The sequence below is a fragment of the Poecilia reticulata genome, chromosome 18 (assembly GCF_904066995.2).
Source record: "Poecilia reticulata chromosome 18, P_reticulata-male-v2, whole genome shotgun sequence".
In the NCBI taxonomy this organism is placed as follows: Eukaryota; Metazoa; Chordata; class Actinopteri; order Cyprinodontiformes; family Poeciliidae; genus Poecilia; species Poecilia reticulata.
In genome coordinates this window covers 15,441,125-15,458,025 of record NC_088847.1, presented here as the reverse complement: position 1 = coordinate 15,458,025, position 16,901 = coordinate 15,441,125, and the positions used below count along the sequence as shown (strand labels likewise).

The 16,901-nt window shown below is 39.9% G+C and overlaps 1 protein-coding gene across 7 annotated transcripts in view; it reads left to right on the top strand.

The window, feature by feature from the left end:
* The window catches only part of LOC103480793 (phospholipid-transporting ATPase ABCA1), a 213,883-nt gene that overhangs the window by 173,745 nt on the left and 23,237 nt on the right, over positions 1–16,901 (top strand). For all 7 annotated transcript variants that reach the window (XM_081600003.1, XM_081600007.1, XM_081600001.1 and 4 more), the window contains 4 exons: positions 843–905; positions 5,263–5,369; positions 11,228–11,369; positions 12,832–12,966. In XM_081600003.1, the coding sequence (XP_081456129.1) occupies positions 843–905; positions 5,263–5,369; positions 11,228–11,369; positions 12,832–12,966 (447 nt within the window). The remainder of the gene's footprint in view (positions 1–842; positions 906–5,262; positions 5,370–11,227; positions 11,370–12,831; positions 12,967–16,901) is intronic.

The following is a 16,901-nucleotide window of genomic DNA, read 5'->3' as shown; positions in this document are numbered from 1 at the left end:
TTGTCATTTAAATTTGACTCAAGTCTGGGGTATTGACTAGGCCACTTTATGATCTTTACTTGCTACCAGGTGATTTTAGTGAGTTCTAATTCCAAAGGGTGAAATGCAACATAGTTCAATATGAAATCTAGAAATTTATTTGAAAATTTGCACGTAAACTTGTGCTGCCAACTTAAACAAAAAAAAAAAAAAAAAGCTTTTTAAATCACTTCCTTTATTCAATACAATGTGTTGGACATACAATGTTCAGGAACATACAAGCCGTTTAAAACATCTCCTCTGTTTTTTAGGGTATGTTGTTTTGTTTATTTATTTTGCTCAGTTTGGTTTCCAGTCTGTCGCGCTGAGAACACTAGATGTGTTTGAAGAAAGTACCCATTAATAAAATACTTCCAGCTTGTGAGCGATGAAGGTTATTGAGGCTGATAAAGTGCTCCTCAAAGTCAAGGCAGATTACCTTCACAGGCTCCGTCACCGCAAACACTCATTTAAAAAAAAAAATTAAATAAAAATTCTACTTTTCCGTTCTGCACGAGTTTCTTAAATGCATTTGGAAAGCCTTTCCCCCCCATCTGGCTTCTTTATGGTTTTCCAAGTGATCCATTGTATTTAAAATGTGTTTCCTTGACTTTCATAATCTCTCTTTCCCTTTTTCTGCTACCCTCTTCCTCTCCCCCTCGCCTTTTTTTTTCCTTTTCTTGCTGCTGCTATGGTCTATCGCGCTGTACTCTCTCATGCCATCCACTGTTCTGTCTCCGTCGCAGTCTGCTCCCCACCGTCCGCCGCCTCCCGCCTTTTCTCTGGCTGGTTGGTTGATTCATTGTATTGTCTGTTCGCTGCAGGTATACCCTGGGAAGAAAACCCCTGCTGTGGACCAGCTATGCGTGGGCGTGCCTGCTGCAGAGGTGAGCCAGATGCTGCCGAATTACACAAGCAACTTCTCAACTGTAAAGTTTGTGTGAAATTTGTCAACCAGGACTTTTTTTTTTTGCACAGTGGAAACTAGAAGTTTACATACACAGAAAAAAGTGGACACATGTATACATATATTTTTTCTAACTCCCTGCATCTAAATCAGACCAAACTTATCTTGTTGTAGATTACAGGTCCTTTTCAAAAAATTAGCATATTGTGATAAAGTTCATTATTTTCCATAATGCAATGATAAAAATTAAACTGTCATATATTTTAGATTTATTGCACACCAACTGAAATATTTCAGGTCTTTTATTGTTTTAATACTGATGACTTTGGCATACAGCTCATGAAAACCCAAAGTCCCTGTCTCAAAAAATTAGCATATTTCATCCAACCAATAAAAGAAAAGTGTTTTAATACCAAAGAAGTCAACCTTCAAATAATTATGTTCAGTTATGCACTCAATACTTGGTCAGGAATCCTTTTGCAGCCTTCAATGCGGCGTGGCATGGAGGCAATCAGCCTGAGTCTCTGCTGAGGTGTTATGGAGGCCATGATGCTTCGATGGCAGCCTTAAGCTCATCCAGAGTTTTGGGTCTTGCGTCTCTCAACTTTCTCTTCACAATATCCCACAGATTCTCTGTGGTTCAGGTCAGGAGAGTTGGCCAGCCAATTTCAACAGTAATACCACGATCAGGGGTTTTGGCACTGTGAGCAGGTGCCAGGTCGTGCTGAAGAATGAAATCTTCATCTCCATAAAGCGTTTCAGCAGATGGAGCACGAAGTGCTCCAAAATCTCCTGATAGCTGCTGCATTGACCCTGCCCTTTGACATGGCTCCCCAGACCATCACTGACGGTGGGTACTTGACACTGGACTTCTGACATTTTGGAATTTCCTTCTCCCCAGTCTTCCTCCAGTCTCTGGTACCTTGATTTCTGAATGACATGCAAAATTTGCTTTGATCCGAAAAAAGTACTTTGGACCACTGAGTAACAGTCCAGTGCTGCTTCTCTGTAGCCCAGGTCAGATGCTTCTGCTGCAGTTTCTGGTTCAAAAGTGGCTTGAGCTGAGTAATGCGGCACCTGTAGCCCATTTCCTGCACACGCCTGTGCACGGTGTCTCTGGATGTTTCTACTCCAGACTCAGTCCACTGGTTCCGCAGGTCCCCCAAGGTCTGGAATCGGCCCTTCTCCTCAATCTTCCTCAGGGTTTGGTCACCTCTTCTGGTTGTGCAGCTTTTTCTGCCACACTTTTTCCTTCCCACTGAGGTGCCTTGATGCAGCACTCTGGGAACAGCCTATTGGTTCAGAAATGTCTTTCTGTGTCTTACCCTCTTGCTTGAGGGCGTCAATGATGGCCTTCTGGACAGCAGTCAGGTCAGCAATCTTACCCTGATTGCGGTTTTGAGTAATGAACCAGGCTTGGAGTTTTTAAAAGCCTCAGGAATTTTTTGCAGGTGATTAGAGTTACTTTGTTGATTCAGATGATCAGGTTAATTACTTGTTCAGAGAACCTTTTCATGATATGCTAATTTTTTTAGACAGGGATTTTGGGTTTTCATGAGCTGTATGCCAAAATCATCAGTATTAAAACAATAAAAGACCTAAAATATTTCAGTTGGTGTGCAATGAATCTAAAATATATGACAGTTTAATTTTTATTAAGCATTATGGAAAATAATTAACTTTATCGCTATATGCTAATTTTTTGAGAAGGACCTGTAGTTAGAATTACCTCAAAAATAAAAGACAGACTATGTCTAAAATGTATTTCTTTATTTATTATTGTCTTGAAACTTGGGAGTTTACATAACATCAGTATTTGGGAGTATTGCTTTTAAACTGTTTTACGTTTTCAATCAACCAAGTTTATTTGCGTAGCACTTTTCAGCAATAAGGCAGTTTAAAACTCACAGGGGTTGGGATTGGTTTGAATTACGATTCTAGTTCCTCATTTCGATTCCAGGTTTTTATTATTCTTGATTCCGGTTCTGTGTCAAAAAAAGTTCACAGGGTTTAAAGGAGCTGGATAACCAGCTGGTTCTGGATAAAACAGTCTCAACTTCTGAATTCATTTTAATTCTCAGCTTTTTATCTTTTATTAACTTCACCATGAATTTTTTCACTACTACTTCTAACTAGTTTATAAAATACTTACTTGAATATAAATGTTCAGAATCTTTTTTATGAAAACACATTTACAGCAGGATTCACATTAACCAAATATTTTCCATCTTTTATGTTTTTGTGTTTTTGTTTTTTTTTACTGTGATGGCCATCCATCATTTTGACAGATTACACACACTTGACCACTTGGTGCAGACATGTGGACATTTTCAACTTTACACATGGAGAACATCACGGATGTAACCAAATCGATCAATCCAAAAAAAAGTCCCACATGGGTGTCATCTCTGACCGAGACACTGAAACACCTGAAGTCAATGCATCTTGTTATCCATGAGCTGACAGCGCACTGACGACTCGTGGAGGCTTTGCAGCGCGTCTGCAGCTGAACCACTGCTGCGGGATTCTCCTCCTGTTCAGGGGAGCGTTTGTGGGATCAGGAAAAACCCTTCATTCAGAGAGTCCGGCTGACTACCGATCACTTTAATTGGAAAAAAAATGTTTCCTGATATCACTGCACAGACACATCTGCTTGGTGTCATCACAAGCAACTTATAAGCAGAAAATAACAAAAAAAAAAACTACTTTTTAAACCCATTCCAGGTTAGGAGCTGGTGCAGTAATAAATGGGTGAACAGAGTGAGTCTGTTCGGTGCTATGCTGGCAATCAGAGCCTGTAGGAAGGAGCACCGGAGCGGCGCGTTAGATACAGAGATTTCTATAACTCTACTCCATTAACTCACAGGTTTTCAAACATATTGGTCATGTTCTTCTTCTTTGCACAACTTTTTGTTGCTGCAAATGTTGCAGTGAGCCAACTTGTCAGTTCTTTTATTAAATGTAGCCACACTCTTTATTCCTGCTGCACACCGTCCATGTGTGGCTCAGCACAAACTTCCAGCTGAGTCTTAATTCGTTGAAATGCGGCAAATTCTTCCGTTGGCAGACTGGGAATCAAAAACTACAAACTGAAATGTAAAAATGAAACAACGTGACTACGTATGTATAATGTCAACTACGTATTTTTGCTAATTTCCTTATTTTAAACAAAACATTGCGATTGTATAATCAAGCCAACATGGACAAAAATACAGGTGATATAAACGGTATGAAGACCAAAATCAATGTGATATTGGTTGAGTAATTGTAAATGTCTGACCACCGCTTCTGTTTTTTTGAAATCAATAGATTTTATCTCATTCTTTCCTCCAACCAAGTCCAAACAAAATGTTCTCTGAACTCAGCTTAATGAAGGCAGCAAAGCAATCCATCTCCATCACTTATGGCATTATAGTACCGTTTAGTATAATTGTTCAAAAATAAACTCACAAAGACTACACGGTACCAAGCAGCGAAGGCGTGCGGATCGAATTTAATATCGCAAACCTTGTAAATTACAACTGGATAACAAATTTGGTTAAATGCAATCATTTCATAGCATGCGATGCGTTACACACGGCTTAAAAAGCTGCTCCGCACACACATATAAACACAGTGTGAAAAGCTGACAGTCATTGGGGCTCAGAGGGCTTCCCCGCTGGTGCCCATCGTCGTTGCCGGTGTTTACTCGGAGCCCAGTGTAAATGCCAGAGGAATATTGGGATTCGTGGGGCTCTGCTGATCACACGCCACACTTCCATGCATTATTTACATCGAGCTTAGCCCCGCTCGACGCCTTCATTGGGCGCGGGTCACAAACAAGCAGGGATCAATGGAAGACAGGAATCAAATATTTATGCCAAAGCCTGAATACCTAAGACCGAGTAGGGGGGTTGGGGGGGAGGGGTCACATGACCACAAATAGAGGGGTCGGCAGGAACAACTTCCTTTCATGCCGAAGCCGTAGAAACGGTAGCGTTGGGAGAGAAAAAAAATAAAGACCGAGGAGGGCGTTTGTTTGTTGCAGTGTGAAGAGGCACGTAGAGACTCTGGGAATAGCCAGACTCTCACGGTGTTTGTTGATTTACTGCCTGTTTTGTTTGTGCACACAATACGTCAATTTGTTATTTTGTAACCCACCGAACCTGCTCTCGCAGACACTGCAATGTCCAGCTTCAATTATCTGCCTCGGAAAGACGTTTGCGTTTCCCCGCACATTCGCCTCATTGTATTTGCTAATGATCAGAGAGTGTTACGAACGCAATCGAGAATGTTGCCCTGTCAGTCCTCCGATGAGACTCGCACTGTTTTCCTAACGGACGACCCCTCTTCTCCAGTGTTTCGGCCTGCTGGGGATCAACGGCGCTGGGAAAACCACGACATTCAAGATGCTGACGGGAGACATCCCAGTCTCCAGCGGAGAGGCCTTTCTAAACGGATACAGGTGAGGCTCTGTGTCTCACTAGTGCACAGAGTAACTTATCTCAATTAGCCACCCAAGATAGCTGCTCAGGTGGGGATCGAGCTCTAGTTTTCTTTTTTTTCTTCTTCTTTTTCCCCTCTCTCAACATCTCTTTTTTTGCTTCCCAGTAGTTTCTAACTTTTATATTTTTGCTTTTTCTACCTTCCGTGGGTTCTGTTGTCAGGGTTCCTGGAAATGTCTGGGACAGTATGTGATTTGATTTTAATTTATTTTCTTGCAGAGTAGTAGGCAATGTTTGTATCTCCAGAGGGTAGTAACTGTTTCATCCATCCATCCATTTGTTCTTCCCCTTCTTCCTTCCTTCCTTCCTTTCCATTTTTCCTATGTTTCTTCTGGCCTTCTTTCTGTTTGCCTTCCAGTTGCTTCAAGCTTTACTTCCACACTTTGGTTATTTCTTTTCTCCTTGTCTCCTGTGCTTGCTATTTCATTATTCAGTTTTTTTTTTTCATTTCTTCATCCCTTCCATCTCGCCTATCTCCCCTTCATTTTTTCCTTCCTTCTTTTGTCCTTTGTTTCCCCCTGCTTTCTCTTTCTTTTATTCTCTCTACCAGCGTATTTTTTCTTCGAAATCCCATTTTAAAGCCTGCCAGTGTTGTGTTATAAGTTTTCTATGAACTTTTGTATTCATACACAGTGAGGCAGGACAAAAATCTCCGGAAGCCTGAGTTACGGGAATGTGTGGGAATTTGAAATATATGTTTCTGCTTTGTCTCCTCGCCAACATATTCGGAACACTGTGATCTTTCTTGCAAACATATCATTCCTTTTGACCTGTACCTGCTTCAGTTTTGTTTTGTTTTTTTTGTTCCATGTGTCTACAAAATCAACCACAAAGAATGGTTGTACATGTAATATGAAAAAATAAAACACCTTGACAACAGCGAAACAAGAACCTAGAACGCTTTAGCGAGAAAGTAGGTTTTTGCCGTCTCTTATTTTTAGGAACAAACAGCTCTGTTCCTTCACCTCCTTCGTCTAGCATCTCCACGCCCGGCTGAGGGGAGTGCGCACGCAGCGGAGCGGCGGTTGCTCTAGATGTTCGCTCATACATCTGATAATTGACTTTGTGTTCGACGCGGGAGCAAAGTCGTATGCAGCGGGGGCCTTACACGGCTCCGGTAATGTTGATTAATGTGGGTGATAGTGATCAAAGAAAAATCTCTGGGACCTTTAGGGGAATCATCTGAAAAGAGGGAAAACAGATGTGAGCAGGCAACACCCACTCTTATGTTTTCATCTCATTATGCTCGCTTTCTGCGCTCCGGCAAGAAAGAACGATCAGCAGAGGAGGAAAGGCAACAGTTTCCTAAATGGATGCTTCTGCTCTTGCAGCAGTTCTCTCTCTTATCTGTAATTTCAAGAATATCTGTCCCTACCTGCATCGACTTCATTTTCTGCGTGGCATCTGGTTAGTGTTTAAAAAAAGGAAACCATGTGGGTGTCGGCTCATTTGCTGTCTTTTGTTCTAATAGACCAAGAGGAAATTAGAAAATTAGTGAATCATTACCTCATTTTTGGTTGTGTTGGATCTTTACGTCATAGACTTTTTGTGCGATCTCTCAATTGCAAACAAAAGCACATCTCATCTCCACCACCCCCCCCCCCCATTTTTCTAAGTTATGGGCATATTTAAATTCGGTTCTGTTTATTTTTATAGCTTCAGTTCACAAGAACCATCTTCTCAGGGTACTTTGCAAGACAAATAGGCCATATTCTTTTCAGGTATGTAGAATCCAATTCAGTTCAGACTGACTTCAAATCCATCTCATTCATTCCAGCACAATACAACCACACAGTCACATTCAGATCAAGCTACACTGTGTCCAAATCAATCTGAACTACAGTGCAACCTAGTCAGATTAAGCTGATGATGTAATGAAAATTAGCAAAAAGACATCAGTCTACAGAGGCCAACTGGAAGAAGACTTTGTCTTTGCAGCAATCCCTCATCCTGAGAAAGCATGTGTCAAGAGTGAAGGAAAAAATAAGGATACCGGCAGCAGTAGCTCCGTCAATAGGTCCGTCCATCAACATACGTACCTAAACACAGAAGCACTGAGCTAATTGAACTTTCCATGGGAAAGAAAAACAAGTTGAGTGAATTGGCTGGCAGCTCCATCAATGTTTGCATCCAAGAAAGCAAACCGATAAAAACGAAGTGGCAATTTCTGTGGGAGGACAAAAACAAAGGAAGTTTAGCAGAATGGCAGCAAACAGCTCCATTAATAACTTTGCTGAGGACATAAACACCTAAACATAGAAATATTCGCCCAGCTGTACTTCCTATGGGAGAGTATGATGGGGTGTAAACTTTGTCCATGGAAGAAATACATCCAAACACAGAAGTACTTTCTAGGCAAAAGAAAAATGGAATACTTAGTCACACAGTCCTTGATTTAGCTTTTAAAAGTTAAAATAATCAAAAGAATCAAATGTTTGTACATTTCTAAAAATGCAGAGGTACATAAAGGATGAAGAATTAAGTAAAGGAATATTTTTAAAAAAATACCAGTTCAACTTAATTCTGCACAAATAAGCTTGTTGCAAAGAAAATTATAGTGCAAGTACATTTTCAGTCTTTTGTGGAGGTTTGAGCAGCTGAGGATTGATTTTATAACCTGGTAAACACCAAGGCAATTTTATACGGCACCATTCATCACAAGGCACTCCAAAGTAAAGTAACAAGGCGCGCACATAAAAGCACTGCACAAAAGAAAAAGATGTTAAAATGCAGATACTGAAGGGACTTTTAAATCCAACTTCGGCTTGAAGTTTAATTTTACGTTTACGTCTTCTCCAAATCAAGTTTTTTCTCTCTTCAACAGAAAGTCCCTATGTCAGATTTTTATTTTTATTTATTTCTTTTTTTTTTTTCAAAACCTGCAATGAACAAAAAATGTTTTGAGACTTGATCTAAAGTAGACACATCTCAGCTTTCCAGTGAGTTTCCTCCCGAGTGAACAGCATATAAACTACATACAGCCTCACCTTGTTCAGTCTGTGCTTGGAACACTAAACAACCACACTCTGGGGGGTCTACATGGTTTATAATTGACAAGCAACTCAGACCAGTTCATTTATACAGTAGAATTTATAGTAATTGGTCTTTCTGTATTTTTTTCTTGTCTGCAAGCCTCTCTAGAGGTCCTGTGCTGTGTAGAGACACAGTAATGACAAAGGTTGTCTTAACAAGTTTACAAAGTTTTACTGAACCCTTTAGTCATATATAGAATTGCAGCTTTTTATATGGATTATGTGTTGCTTTTGTCTAAACTCAATGTCCTGAGTAATGTTTAAAATCGTTTTCCTGAACGATTGCTTTATATTGTTTTAGACTTTTTCTTTTGTTATATAACCCAGTCCCCCGTTAAGTAAAAAAAAACAACTCCACTGAGTGACTGCCAAAGGCAAAGTTTGACTGCAGGAATACTGACGTATTAATAAAGCGATGCTCAGGTCGGTCTTTGTATCAACCTCTACCTTCACTGAGAATAGTCAATTATTGTTTGGAGAGCTGAGGATTTCCATTCTAATGATTTCAGAGTGCTTGAACGGATTTCTTTGTTGTTTTTGTTTGTAGCTTTTGTCTATTCACTCTGTAATTGAAGCCACCCTTTACTCTAGATTAAGACTACACCATAAAAATAAAAAGCAGGGAAAAAATGAAAAGGTAATTTTTTATTCATTTGTAAAGTTGTCTTGGCTGATTTAAGGACATTCTTCATTCTGTACTATGGATAAGAAACGGTTCCTGACCATTTTAAACATGCTGATGAGAGTTTGATGTTTGAATATTGTGGCGGGAGGATGTCAAGATGTTGAGGGTACCATACAGTAGATGCGCTTGTAGGTTATCTGTGACTAACACGCACTGCTGCCTGCGACCTTATCATTGGAAAAAATAAAGCAGAACTAGCAACTATGGCTTCATGCTAAGGCTACAACGTTATAATCCCCAATCCCATCAAACGATCTATTATCTCCAGGCCAAATAAATAGAATACAAAGCTCAAGCCCCTTGCACATGGTCCTGGGTTACTCATGATGTAGGGCTATCAGGAGGAGGAAAATGTTTTATGTGAAACCTGTATTTTTGGTGCTACTGTGATGGAAAAAAAGCAAAAACATTTTGGAAAATGATTGCGCGATTCCTGGTGAGTTGAGAAAAATACCAATCGTGTTTCTTTCTACACAATACGGCTGTACCTAATGGCAGAGGTGCAGAAACCACTCAATGAACAAATGGTCACGTTAGTGCTGCGGACCACAGAAACAAAGTTGTACACTGATGGTCACCAGTAGGACTTTCACTGCTTTTTCTTTGAAACGTTTCCCACCTCTATGGAAAATTCTTTTAACTACATAACTGGATTTTCACTGTGACATTTAAGTACCTATGAAACGTCCTGTTAGGAGGTTTGTTGCTTAATTATGGCCAGCAAATTTAATTTGACACATTTAAAATACAGCTCACCTGCAGATGGGCGCCTGAGGCGTTGCTAAATTTGCATCATCTAATGGGCTCTTTGGCAGCTGAAGTATGCTTTTATTCTTCATGAATGTGAAGAGGAAAACTTTTTGGTGTGATTGTGGGGATTTGTGTGTACATTGGGGTACAAAAAAAACTTGAAGGAACATAAAATGAGCTTTGTTGCTGGGCACAGTAGATCAGCTTAGATGTTTTATTGATCCATGGAGGTAAAAAATATTTAAAAAATATCGCAATAGCATATGTAACAACAATAATTGCAGAGTAATCAGACCTATATTATTTATACTCCAAGTAAAAAAAAAACAGTCATGGGTCACTGATTAAACGTTTTTAGAAAATCAAATTGGCTGTATCCATGAATAAATTGTGATTTTTGCTTAGAAAAGTCATTGCTTAGTGACTCTTGTTGGACATTAAGCAATGAAAGCTAAAATAATTGAGAGGTCTCCTATTGATGTCTACCAGAGGTTTTAACAAATGTGGAAAATGCTGTATGTAGCCATCTAAATATGTCTCCATGCCTTCTATTTTCATCTGGTTATTAGGCAACACTGATTTCCGATCCATGCTGCAAAATTGATTCGTCTGCAGGGATTCATTAAGCAAAGTTAGGCTTTAAACGACAGTCATCAAATTCTACCAGGCAGAAGACTGGCAAACACTCCTCAGCAAAAAACATCTCAAGAAGAAATATTTTTATTCCAACTCGGAACGGTTTTTGGTGTAGAGTCCTCTCATGAAACTGATGTTGAGGAATATTTAACCACTTTGTGTTGGAACCAGATGCAGACCATTAAATACACTTACCACAAACCTTTATCACAAGACCAAAACACAGAATTAGATCACTGAAGCTTTAAGTTTTATTTAATTCTTTATGGGATTTATCCATTTGACCATTCCTTTTGAAAAATGCCCATTAAAGAAAAAACTCTCCCAATGTTATCTTTAAGAAACAAAGCAGCTTGGTAGAGATGAAAGAAAATCCACTTCACCGCTTTATGCCTCGGAGTGATAAAGGCAGCTTGTGTGTGGAGGTATTTTTTATTTTTTTGCCAATTTGTTTCAGACATAGTGACATTTAGTTGGAGGTACGTGCAGAGTATGAAACATTTCATTCTGTGGCTTTTACTGGGCTATCTCTGTTTTCTTGTGTTTCTTATCAAGTCATTGTGAATATTTGACAAGCCTCTCAGAAATGTTTGCTTTTCCAGCTCTTGAACTCTTCTCCTTCTCCAAAGGTTTTGCCATACCATTCTATAATTAAGTTATTTCAAAAAACTATTGGCAATCATGCTAAAAACATTTTGTTTGTTTTTTTTCCCAGCATTCGGACAGAAATGAGACATGTTCACCAGAACATGGGTTACTGTCCCCAGTTCGACGCCATTGATGACCTTTTGACTGGACGAGAGCATCTGGAGTTTTATGCTCGGCTAAGAGGGGTACCAGAAGACGAGGTTGCCATGGTAATTGACGTTTTATTTTCCACCTTCCAATGGATTGAGGCGACGTTAGGCTGCAAAGCTAATGCGGACGCAATGAAATGCTTTCTTTTTACCAGGTGGCTTAGGGTGTGTTCTCCGCTGCATGTCAGCAAGAATACATGTTTAGAAACAAACATGCAGAAGCTAGAGATAACCTGGATGCAAGAAGCCATGCATAATGAAATATGGCCCGTGGAACAAAAGCAGCAGCTGTGGGTTATGGCTCTACATTATTCACAGTGCCCAGTGGTGTGGCATGCCTTAGGCAGCCTGGCTGCTCTTCTCTCACACCAACTGCCTGCAGGAGAAAAAAAAAAAAAAAAAATCAAAAGAGGAAGGAGGCCAGCAGTGACCACAGACTCAGAGCCAGGACTTTGATGTCTTAGCTGCAGTGCAAAGGGACCCCGTCCTGCAAGCAGTACTCCAAATGTTGCAGCAATCCATTGTGATGTTATTTGAAGAAGAAAAAATTTTTAAAAAATCCAGCCAAACAAATTCCTTCTAATATTTTACTTGTCCAAAACAAAACTCTCACGCATTTAGAGTTTTGGGATAATTATAACTTTCAGAGAAAATACGGCAGTATATCATTCATTTTTAGAAAACATTATTACGTCCTTATTCCTCCTACACAAGCGGAAGTGGGAAGTGAGCAGCAGCCACTGGTCAAACATCATCAGCAAGCATCTACTCTATATACAATATAGAGTAGATGCTCAGCTGACAGATAAACTGTCAGATGTTTATATTTACTTATTCTGGGCGTAGATGTGCTTAGTTTTATACTCGTGAACGTTTATTTAAAGATCAGAATTATGCAAAATAGAAACTTTCTGAGTTCTAGAAATAAAAATCGATTGAGCAGTTTTGAATGAATTGTTTTGTGGTACATTTTGTCAACGGTCAAAATTATACATCTTAGCTCAAATATCATAAACGCTCCAAAAAGGTGTTTGGTAAAAGTCGCTCTGCACATTACACTTATATAATGATGAAGAACTTTGTGCATATCTGTTTGGAAATTTGACACATTTTTCAGTAACTTCCACAAAAACCTTTAGAGGTTTGGGCCTTTGCCAAAGCATTTTTCATTTAATTTGAAAAAACATTGGCTCTCAGATATGAGCTTTACCTAATAATAATAATACCTCATTTACCAAAGCATTTACAGACTACCTTGTTTGTAAAAGCTAAATCATAACTTTATGTAATGATTAATGTTGGGCAATGTTTGCTTTACCGAAACTTCACCCCGCAGCCTGCGATGAACGTCTCACTGTGACGCCTGTCGACATATTCAAATGTGAAAACCGCAGAGCTCAGTGTTTGCCGAATAACCGAGACCAAATGTCATCCACGACGATTTCATGGGTTCATCCCTGGGTTTACAAACCGCCATTTTGAATCCATAATAGCAGCTGTGTCTTTCTCCCTCTCTTGAAAGGTGGCCGAGTGGGGGATTCAGAAGCTGGGGCTGATCAAGTACGCCAACAAGTCAGCAGGAACCTACAGCGGCGGGAACAAACGTAAACTTTCCACAGCGATGGCCCTGATCGGGTGTCCGCCAGTGGTTTTCTTGGTGAGATTGAGCTTTGTTATTATGCTCTACACAGTGGAATGAATTATGCCGCCATTTCATAACCGAGTGGTACTTTTCTGTCAATATTTGTTCATTGAAGGTGTTTAGAGTGAAGTAGCTCATTTATTTTTGTCTCTGTGCGCTCAGAGATTGTATCGAGGAGATGGAAATAGCTTTGGAATATGAACCAAGGTCTAAGAGGCAGGGGAAAAACAAGATATGGATCGAAGCTGCAAATCCTCATTAAATTTCCCAAAGGAGCACGAGTGTGTATGCCTTGGGAGAAGAGTGGTCACACACACTCTCACGTTTGAACCAAGCCTTGGTTCTGAGAGTGAAGAGAGGTTAAGATAAAGAAATGTCACCTTAATATAGATGGTAAATAATTACCTTCAAGTTTAATATTCTTTGGACTACTGCACAGCGTTGCTTTTTCGATCTCTGAAGATCTCAGTAAGACTTTTGAGAAACCGGCAATGAGAACAATCAATGATGCGGGTGCTATTTGAGGCCTTTTCTACACACTATAACACAATACCTGACCGTGCCAGTATCCCGTCTGCTGAAAATAGCAAAGAGGGTAGGTGGAAAAGAAAAAACAAAACAAAAAAAAATCCTGGTGTATCTGAAAGTTATGTGTTTAAGAAACTGAAAAGATTTGAAACGAGCTCATCATCAACTGCAGTTATTCAAAGTTGTACATGTGGTTTTGAACCAAGAGGTAAAAAGCATGAAAGTTTCTGGTCTTCCAACGTTGTCAGACCCCCACAAACCCCTCATCCCTGTCGCAATAGAGAAATTACCCATGATGCCTAACCAGAACCCTAATCATGGACTGCACTGAATGATGGTTTCAGGGTAAAATGAAAAGTACCACCTCTATTCTAGTACATTTTCTCGAGTTGAATTTCCGCACAGATTTTCTTTTGTCTTTTTACCCTGGTGGATGTAAAACGAAAAGAAAAAAAAGGGGGAGAGGTCAAGAATAACTCAAATTTTACAGTGCAGTGGAAACCCACTTTTTTTTTTTTTTTTTACATTTATATATATATATATATATATATATATATATATATATATATATATATATATATATATATATATGTATTTATATTTCAGAGCTGAGTGGTTTAGCAAACAACATAATTATCTGAAAATGGTCAAATACTAGTGGTCACCAAATAAGTATGAAAGCAGGGGAAAAACACTGAAAGACCTTCAAAAAGCCTTGATAATCATCAAGACCACTCTAAAAGATTGCAGAAAGGTCTGTCTTGGAAAGCAGATTTTGAAGAAAGAAGGTATGAGAGACCGTTTTATATTTGTATAAATGTTTATGTAAGAAAAGGTTCTGCTTTTCTTCCATAAAGAAACATTAAAAGCAAGGATTAGATTAGAGGCATATTGTGCTTGGAGTAATTTACCTGATTTGATTTACTTGGAAATATATATATATATATATATAATTTTTTTTTTTTTATGTGTTATCATATGCCATAAACGGCCCGTGACTAAAATAACCAACCGGATCCACATTCAAGTCTAAATTGTCATGAAATGATGGCTATCCATGTTCTACTGAAGGCCATTTCAGATCCCATTTTCATGCAAGCCTCTCCCGCTACCAAGCACACAAAGCAAACTGTAACCATATACTTCCTCGGAAGTAATAAAGAGAAGCTCCAAATGTGCCAAACGCGTGATTTCCTGTGAGCTCGTGTAGCAATGTGACATCTGTTTGGTTCGCTGAATTATTCACCATTTCCTGCTCTTACACTGTAATATATGCATAAGCCGTTCATAAGTTTATGCTTCCAATAACTTCAACGCGGTAATGAATAATCCACAATAAATTACATGTAATAGGATAATCTTTACAGCTTTGGCGGGATCAAATTGTGCACACCGTTCCAAACTGCCTTATTTAGTCCCTGCAGCCAAGTTAGCCTTCACTTTAAAGCTGAGGGGATAATGTGGCATCTGTGTCTGTGTCAATTTAAGCATTGTGTGGTAGCCCAGGGAGCCCAGTCAGCCTTGAGGCAGCATCACATAGGTTTTTTTTTTTTTTTGCACAGGCTTGCGTTGGGCATCCTGACCAAACCCGTGGGATTTGTAGGATTCGGTTTCTGAGGGAAGTTTGGAATGAAACCAGTCAGTCTGAGGACTGTCACTCTAATCGTGTGTGAACAGACAGGCCCTGAGGAAAAAGAGAAACAGCAGTGGCACTCTGTGTGTCTCCGCGTTGAGTTGTGCTGAGCTGAGCCGAGCTGAGCCTGCCTGGGCTTCAGCCTGCGACCTCGTTATGTGCGCGCGGGGGTTGTGGTCAGAAAGCGATCCCCGTGCGCTGCATGTCTGCGGGCTTCTAAATGTCTCTTTTTGTTTCTTATTAATTGTGTCACGTGCCTGTGGAACAGCTGCAAAGCACCTTGGCAGATACGGGACTTCACTGAACAGATGGCGCTCCAATGTTCCAAAAAATATTCCCAATTACAGATCTAAAAGACATTTGATTGCTCTTTGTTGCATCGTTTTTGTTTTGTTTTCAAAGCCCACCTACAGTGCTTTGAAAAAAAAAAAAGCTATCCATACTCCTTGAGTATTGTGACATATTTTCATATTTACATCCAAATGACGTTTTTCGGGGATCTTGTATGAACAGTTGCATCCAAACTTTTTGCTATACAGGCAAAATTTGGCAAGTTGAAAATATTGTAAGATACAAAAATTCACTTTTTTAAATTAAAGATAAAATAGTTTTATTGTGAGTTTTATATATACAGCTCCTTCTCAAAACATTATTATATTGTGATAAAGTTCATTATTTTCCATAATGTAATAATAAAAATTTAACTGTCGTATATTTTAGATTCATTGCACACCAACTGAAATATTTCAGGTCTTTTATTGTTTTAATACTGATGATTTTGGCATACAGCTCATGAAAACCCAAAATCCCTGTCTCAAAAAATTAGCATATCATGAAAAGGTTCTCTGAACGAGCAGTTAACCTGATCATCTGAATCAACAAAGTAACTCTAATCACCTGCAAAAGATTCCTGAGGCTTTTAAAAACTCCCAGCCTGGTTCATTACTCAAAACCACAATCAGGGTAAGACTGCTGACCCGACTGCTGTCCAGAAGGCCATCATTGACGGCCTCAAGCAAGAGGGTAAGACACAGAAAGACATTTCTGAACGAATAGGCTGTTCCCAGAGTGCTGCATTAAGGCACCTCAGTGGGAAGGAAAAAGTGTGGCAGAAAAAGCTGCACAACGAGAAGAGGTGACCAAACCCTGAGGAAGATTGAGGAGAAGGGCCGATTCCAGACCTTGGGGGACCTGCGGAACCAGTGGACTGAGTCTGGAGTAGAAACATCCAGAGACACCGTGCACAGGCGTGTGCAGGAAATGGGCTACAGGTGCTGCATTCCCCAGGTCAAAGGTCAAGCCACTGTTGAAACAGAAACAGCAGCAGAAGCGTCTGACCTGGGCTACAGAGAAGCAGCACTGGACTGTTGCTCAGTGGTCCAAAGTACTTTTTTCGGATGAAAGCAAATTTTGCATGTCATTCAGAAATCAAGGTACCAGAGACTGGAGGAAGACTGGGGAGAAGGAAATGCCAAAAGGCCAGAAGTCCAGTGTCAAGTACCCACCGTCAGTGATGGTCTGGGGAGCCATGTCAAAGGGCAGGGTCAATGCAGCAGCTATCAGGAGATTTTAGAGCACTTCGTGCTCCATCTGCTGAAAAGCTTTATGGAGATGAAGATTTCATTTTTCAGCACTACCTGGCACCTGCTCACAGTGCCAAAACCACTGGTATTACTGACCATGGTATTGCTGTGCTCAATTGGCCTGCCAACTCTCCTGACCTGAACCCCATAGAGAATCTGTGGGATATTGTGAAGAGAAACGCAAGACCCAAAACTCTGGATGAGCT